General features: G+C 35.2%; 1 protein-coding gene across 1 annotated transcript; it reads left to right on the top strand.

Moving 5' to 3' along the window:
- Positions 1–613: 613 nt before the first annotated feature.
- Positions 614–4,990, top strand: FAM237A (family with sequence similarity 237 member A). Its single transcript, XM_027114758.1, has 2 exons — positions 614–1,029; positions 4,851–4,990. Exons 1-2 carry the CDS (start codon positions 618–620, stop codon positions 4,988–4,990), a joined length of 552 nt encoding a protein of 183 aa, XP_026970559.1. The 5' UTR covers positions 614–617.
- The last annotated feature ends 2,592 nt before the right edge of the window (positions 4,991–7,582 follow it).

Raw genomic sequence — 7,582 nt, 5'->3', positions numbered from 1 at the left:
TATGTCAGAATTGCAGAACATTTCAGGTGTTTATAAAATGTTTATTAATTCTACTCTAATGGGTTGAATATACCTTGGTTCCCATACGTTTATCACACTACCTTGTGTTTATTTTTACTTATAACATTTTACAATTCTTACGCCTTTTTTTAATAATAAAAGGAACCATAATAGGAAAGCATCCAAGGGTAAAATATGTTCAAATTCTTAATTGCATGGGAGTCCTGGTTTAGGATAGCTAGGCTAAATTATGCAATTATAGAATAATAAAAGCCATGTAGCAAGACGGAAAAATTTCACTTAATACTCTTTTAAACTATATTTCTCTGTACTAGGGAAAAACAAGTTTGCTTATTTATCTTACAAAAGAGCACATCTTAGGAATAAATCTTTCTTAATCTAAGCATCTTGGTTTTGTACTACCTGGCTTGACAGTGCATCACTTTAGATAGAATGGGGCTTGTGAGATGGGAGGTAGGATAAGACTTTTCCCAGAGATGATGGTATGTTTCCTTTGCTGGCACCAAAGTTCTTAAAGGCATAATTATTTTCTTTACTGAGTGGAGCACAAGCAGGAACTCATATGAAATATTTCCATCTTGCACAGTTTCAAGGCCATGGCCAACCCTGGGAACAGAGGAGGGATCTACCGCCACTTGAGTCTCACCTGCTCCCTGCTCATTGTGGGAATATGCTGTGTGTCTCCTTTCTTCTGTCACAGCCAGACAGATCTGCTGGCTCTTAACCAAGCTGATCCTCAGTGCTGGGAATCTTCCTCGGTACTCCTCCTAGAAATGTGGAAGCCTCAAATTTCCAACACTGTTTCAGGTTTCTGGGATTTTATGATCTACCTGAAGTCATCTGAGAACTTGCAGCATGGGGCATTGTTTTGGGATCTGGCCCAACTCTTCTGGGACATCTATGTGGACTGTGTCCTCTCCAGAAACCATGGCTTAGGAAGGAGGCAATTGGCTGGAGAGGAAGAGAAGATCTCAGCAGTGCATCCACAGCACGCAGGGAGAAAAAAAGGTGGTCAACCCCAGGTCCCATGTCTTTTGAAAGGATCAATCAAGTGTGAATGTGCTGAATTGTGAGGAAGAGGGAAGTGGCTTTAGGGCAATCCATTGCCACACATAGCCTCCTCAGGGGTGAGCCCAAAGAGTACGCAAGTGATAGGAAGATAGATAGCACTTCCTTTTGTAATTTACAGTAGCTCTTTTTATCAGCATATTGTCCTCATCTTCATACTTCAACAGCAGCAAAGAAGAATCAGAAAGACAAGTAGGAAAAGACATGATCCCTAAAATACAATATCAAGGTATAAAGGGATGCCCCCAAATTAATATTATTTTTTTCAGTAAGGCTGAACATTGGTAGTCATAACCTGTGTTCGCTTGCTATGGAATTGGGAAGATTTGAATATAAGCCTGGGGAAGGCTCTTGCCCCTTTTAAATAGAAAAACAAAAACAGAAACAAAAACTAATTGCTTTCATGTAAATGGGAAGGACTCCTTGAGATGTACTTACTTAGCTGATGGATAAATGGTAGAAAAATCAGCTGGCTTGCAAATTCACTCTTCCTTGTTTTCTGGAACAAATTGCAAATAAGTAATTAACTTCCAGCAAGCTGAGTAATTAATTTTTAGAAATCTGGAACTTCCTACAAATTTAGAGATTTTTCACTGAAGTAAATATGGTATTCAAATGCAGTCTTCTCCAGGGGCACTAGAATATCCTTTATAGAATTAGAAGGAGGGTGAATAAATCACTGTAAGCTGAGAATAACAGCCTTATTCATACTGTTTTTGTTCCTTTTTTGGTGTTGTTTCAACCAATGTGCTTCTAAAGCTTGCAGCAAGGGCTGTTTGGGTGGTAGTAACTATTTATGCACTAGTGGAAAACTGAAGCATAAATAATTTTTGCAATTGTACATTTGATTGTGAGAACTGTTATATGTTCCTGTAAAACATCTATTAAAATAGCAATTAACAGTAATAGTTATAGATCAATCTTTTCCCAAGATATTGTAGAACCTTTAAATATCTGGTTTGTTTTAACCTCAGTAACAAAAAATATTATTAGCTGATCCATAAAGCCAGATAATCCACTGCAATTATTTATAGATAAATTTATTAATTTGGCAAGTGTTATTGTCACTTAAACCAATTTCATTTTTTAGAGGAAATATTCTTTTAGCAGTTTAGCTACTAAAGCAGAAATACAAAATGACTATCTTTAAATGTTGGTTACCAATATTTTAAAAATATTTTGAACAGAGGCTTCCCAGGCATCAGCATCAGTAAGGACTGTATATTTTCTTCATCTGCACTGTAGGCTCTTTTTTCCATTCTTTTTTTTTTTTCCATTCTTACTCTACTTAACAGTGGTACTCAAATTACTACCACTATTTCTTGTTTTGTATTTTGCACTCACTTTGCACTTTAAGTATCTATAGAATAAATGAAAATAATGTTTGTGTTCAACTTAACAGGAAAATAATTATCTATAATTATATATTATAATTAATTAAATTATATAATTTAATTGTATATTAAAATTACATATATATATAATCTCAAAAACAGCTTTCAGTTTGCTTGCTTGCAACAGGCTACTATAATAGTCTGAGACTACATGTAATTTTCTGAGCATACTTCAACATGGCATTTCTATCTTCTTTTTTCAAAAAAAAAAAAGTAGATTTGTCTTCAGCTTTGGAAGTCACTTCCTTCATCTTGCTACAGAGTTGCTATTGACCCAGCTGGTCTGCAAACTTTACTAGGAGTTGCTTTGCAAATATTAGGGGTAAACATTTCACTTTATTGAAGTTATTTTAATGTTTGACATAATTGTTGCAGACCAAGAAATAAGACTTTCCATTTGTATTGTATGATCAGTCAAAGAGGGTCTTGGGTCAAGAAGACACCCTGTCTGAAAGTTAGTTTCAGGAACATCGAGATATCATCTCAAGAGGCTTGATTGAATCTCTAGTGGCTCAACTGGGCTCTGGATGTACCTGCACAGATTCTTCACTAATTTTTTCCTTTGTCCCTGGGGAATTAATATTCTACTAGGTTGGGATGGGGGTGAGGGTGAAGAGGTGTTTGTCTCCATAGTTCTCAAGGAAATCACATCATCAGAGCAGAAGAGAAACACTAAAATAAGTGTCTACATAATACCTGGAAAGGTTCTTGCTATTTTGATGTCTTCAAGTTAAATAGTTTAAATTCACTTGAGAAATGTTGCAATGAATCATGCCTTATTAAAAACACAAAACTCCTATATAACTTTGTATGTTAATATATTTGTTAATATTGAGTCAGTAACTATGTAAACAAGAGCTATCAAATAGCTACGTAACCTTGGGCAAGTTAATTGACTTATTTAGCTCTCAGTTTCTTCATCTGAAAACGAGGGATATGGGAAGAATTAGAAGGCCCTTAAAGTCTCTTCACATTCTGTGTTCTGAAGTTCTGTGATTCTATAAACAATAAATGTATGAAAAGCGTGGATTTAACTACAGAAAGAATCTGGAAGAGCCTTACTCCAAGGAGAGCTTACCGAGCTGAGTGATGACCTAGACATTGTGGTGGTTTATAACTTTAATAAGCAGAAACAGAGGTGATCCAGAAATGAGAATTCCAAAAATTCTGAGGGCCAAAGTTATCATCGTTTGAGAAGACTCAAAAGAGCATTGTTATTTTGTCTAGAAAGATACAAGCTAACAACTGAGTGCCAAAATGGTCAGAAGGCTGAAGAGGATATACCCAGGCTTCACTACTAAATTATGATGGATTCTGTGAAGGCAGAGAGAGAGAGAGAGAGAGAGAGAGAGAGAGAGAGAGAGAGAGAAATTGATTTAGGAAAAGAGTAGGCTGATAATATCTCCCAGATAGAAAATAACAGAGTTGAGGTTAACACAAGGGTTAGTAAAGGCTTTAATACAAATGAAACGATTTTGAAGTATATCCTTGTTTGTGTCAAAAATGATGATCTCTTCCTTCAACAAATCTTGCTCTGCCCCCGAGAGGAACAGAAAAACTTACCTGCCTGAACCTGGCAGTTTGGACGGTCTAGAAAAATTGTGAGTCTTTGCTTTCCTCCGTGACGTGAAAGTTAAAATTTAGATTTATAATTTGATGATGTTTGCAGTCAGTGTATAACTAGCTGGCAAATGTTCATAATGCTTATTTTTTAAACATTAAGCAGAAGAGAAAACAATGCTTCAGAAATATAAGTTAGATTCACAAATGCTTGATTTTCTACTTTACTCACTCTGAGAAATTTTGTAAGCAACATATTCAGAAATTACCAATCTAGAAATCTATTCTAAAGGATCGTTCAGAGCTGTAACCAACTTTGCAGTATAAGGCTCTTCACTGCAATATTATTTATAGCAACAGAAAATTGGAAATAATCTAAATGTCCCATAATAGGGTAATGGTAAACTAAATTATGGTATAAAGTATGTATGTGTAAAACTATGGTTCTCTCTGGAAGATTATATTATGGGTGGTTTAAACATTTTTCTTTATATTTTTATATTAAAATGATATGATGACAATTTTTTACTTTTTTAGTCAGAAAAATATATTTTAATACATATTAATCAAATAGGAAATATATTTATTATAATCTACTTAATTCATATTATATAATTAAACTTCATAGGACACAAAGTTTTGCATAAATAAAAATTTCAAATACACCTCTGCAAAAAATCTATACAGAATATTAAGAGCCGAGTGGCAGAAACAGCAAACATTCTTTTAAAAACCAAGTCATTGATACTTAATTAGCCTGAAAATAATTTGGTGACCTAATGACGAGTTGCTTTTCTCTACTTTCAGGTGTATATCCTCAGCAACCAAGAATCCCTTCCCTAAAGAAGAAAGAGTTGATTGAAGGCTTGATAAACATGCATGTACATAGGAGTGGGTCTAAGTTCATTGGAAAAGTGACCAGTAGCCTGGAAATAAAGAGAAAATAAATCGAACCTCAGACTTAATGCACATCTTGGAATTTAAATATATATATTTTTTTCTTGACTACTGATCGTTTATTTACTTGAAAGGGTGGGAGCATCCAGAGATGCTTAAGCCACATTCTCTGAGTACTTAGTTTCATTCTTTTAGGCTGCTAGCATGTTCCTTCAGGTGGCGACATTACTGCCAGATCATCCCACTGTCTGAAACAGTTAAAACAGCTTCCAAAGATGAGTAGGGGATTGTGCTACTCAGATTCTTTGTATTCATCTTGATCATTGTTTCGGGATGCTTGACGTTGTTAATGAACTAGAGTGCCACACATTTAACTTGAATACACTGCATGACTTTGAAATATTAACCACTGGATTGTTTATGCACAGGCCAATAAGAGACTATATTTATTAATTACCAGTTATTGGTGGTAGTTACTTGAATTTTGTTTGAAAGAATATTTTTGAATATTTTGAACTGAGTGAAGCAAAAAACAAAACACGAAACTGGTGAATAAAGCATTCTTCTAATAGAAACAAAATGAATAAAAGCTCTCGACCCCAAGTAATGTTATTGGAGTCTTTTTATTTCAATATTTAATGTGACCATTAATGATAATCCAAACTCTAATAAAATAGCAGTAGGTATAAATTTTTTCTCAGTTAGCATATTTTCTATTGGATTAAATATTAAGATTATAACTGGTTACACTTTACATTGAAAAGAAAAGTAAAAATCAAACGAACAGCATTATGAGAAAAGAACCCATAAAAATATTTGCTCTCAAAATGACCAGGCTTGAATGAGGTTCATAGCAAAGAAGTCCAATTAACAAATATATTTGAGTTCCAGACACAATGCTATTTTTATCTCTAATTACGCTCATCTCTCCAATCATTCTATTATAATTGATGGTTGACAACCAGTTTGAATTTCAGATATGTTAGCATTTCACTTGCTTTTCCCAGGTCCAAAGGAAGCCTCAGTAAGTGTTTTCACTGAAGGTTTATGGCCCTCCTTAAGTGAAAAATCTTATCCAAAGGGTTCTTATTAGAAGACACAGATGCATCTGAAGATTAGCCAAATCTTAACAATAGGGGAAGCAAGTCTGGGGAAGGAACTGGGGAGGGGGTCCAGCCTCAGCGTTAACTTGATTAGAAGAATAAGCACATTAAAAGCTGCCACTCTTTGACTACCATTTCTACAGAGGCTCATGGTTTTGCTTCTGTACTACTTTCTCTAATGTCTTGCATCATATTCTTAAAAACTATTATATAAACTCATTACCTCTTATAAATCGCTGAAGAGATGCCTGCCCCTTGCTCCTCCCACACCTTGGTACTACACAACGGGGGCTGCCAATTTTTTCTGATGCTTTGTGGGCCATCCAGTCTCTGGTGCAACTAATCAGTTCTGTCTTTGTAGAATTAAAGCAGCTGCAGATAATATGTAAATACATGAGCACGGCGGTGTTCCAATTTTAAAACTTTGCTCGCGGACACTGAAATTTGACTCCATGTCATTTTCAACTGTTACAAAATATTACTCCTCATCTGATTTTTTCAATTATTATTTTTTAAATGTAATAATTTCACAGGCTGCACAAAACTGGCAGTGGGCAGATTTGGCCTATGGGCTGTAGCTTGCTGACCAGTGCTCTGGGGCATACTTAACAAACTTGTAAGGAACAAGCTGGAATGAAGTAAGAAGGAGAGTGAATATGTTGAAAAACAAAACCAAAATAAAAAATTCATGATAGGCTGAAAAACAAATTCAAAAAGATTAGGATGAGACTGAACAGGTGTAACCTAGTCTTAATCCTACCCAGTTGGACATTATTTCACTTTGGAAACATTACTAGTAGTTATGGATCATATAAATAAGAGCCCAGAGCCTCTCTGAATGTAATATGGACTGCACATCAAGAAAACAGGTGAAACAATGGAACCATAACAATATTTATTTAGAGAAAGTGCAAGCAGTGGTTAGAATACAGGCTTAGGAGCTGGGTTCGAATCTCAACTTTGTCAAGTAGTGACCAAACGACTTTGGACAAGTTACTGACCCTCTTTGTGCCTCAGTTGTCTCATAAAAAGAGATATCTACTTACCAGGTTTGTTGTGAGGTTTAAATTAGTATTAATACATACATGGGGCTTAGAAGCTAAGTGCTCTCACAGTCAAAAAATGTTAGCTACTACTTTGGACATTATTAAGCATCTATACCCTAGTCATACATACAGAGGATGGAGACACACAAGTACTTTGGCCAAATTCAATGAATGTGGGGGTTTAGTGAGAAACATTCATGTTTTTAAAATAAATTTATTTTGAGATAATTGCTGATTCATATACGTTGTAAGAGATAATACAGAGACATCCTGTATACCCTTCATCCAGTTTCCCTTCATAGTAACATCTTGCATAACTATAGTACAATAACACAACCAGAAGATTGACATTGGTACAATCCACAGAGTTCATTCAGATCTCACCAGATCTGCATGCACTCAAGTGTGTGTCTGATATGCACATATGTGTGTGTGTGTGTGTGTATGTGTGTGTGTGTGTGTGTGTGTGTGTGTGTATTTAGTTCTTTGCCAA

This window comes from Aethalodelphis obliquidens, unplaced genomic scaffold (genome assembly GCF_003676395.1).
Source record: "Aethalodelphis obliquidens isolate GAN/ISIS:26980383/991018 unplaced genomic scaffold, ASM367639v1 scaffold2, whole genome shotgun sequence".
Lineage (NCBI taxonomy): Eukaryota > Metazoa > Chordata > Mammalia > Artiodactyla > Delphinidae > Aethalodelphis > Aethalodelphis obliquidens.
Note: the sequence above shows the minus strand (reverse complement) of the source record. Positions and strands in the feature narration are given on the sequence as shown.

What these genes read in the sequence shown, in the direction of transcription:
- FAM237A (XM_027114758.1), top strand. Translation starts at nt 618, where the DNA reads ATGGCCAACCCTGGGAACAGAGGAGGGATCTACCGCCACTTGAGTCTC. An exon ending in GCACGCAGGGAGAAAAAAAG is followed by an intron (nt 1,030 to 4,850) that starts GTGGTCAACCCC and finishes CTCTACTTTCAG; the next exon opens with GTGTATATCCTCAGCAACCA.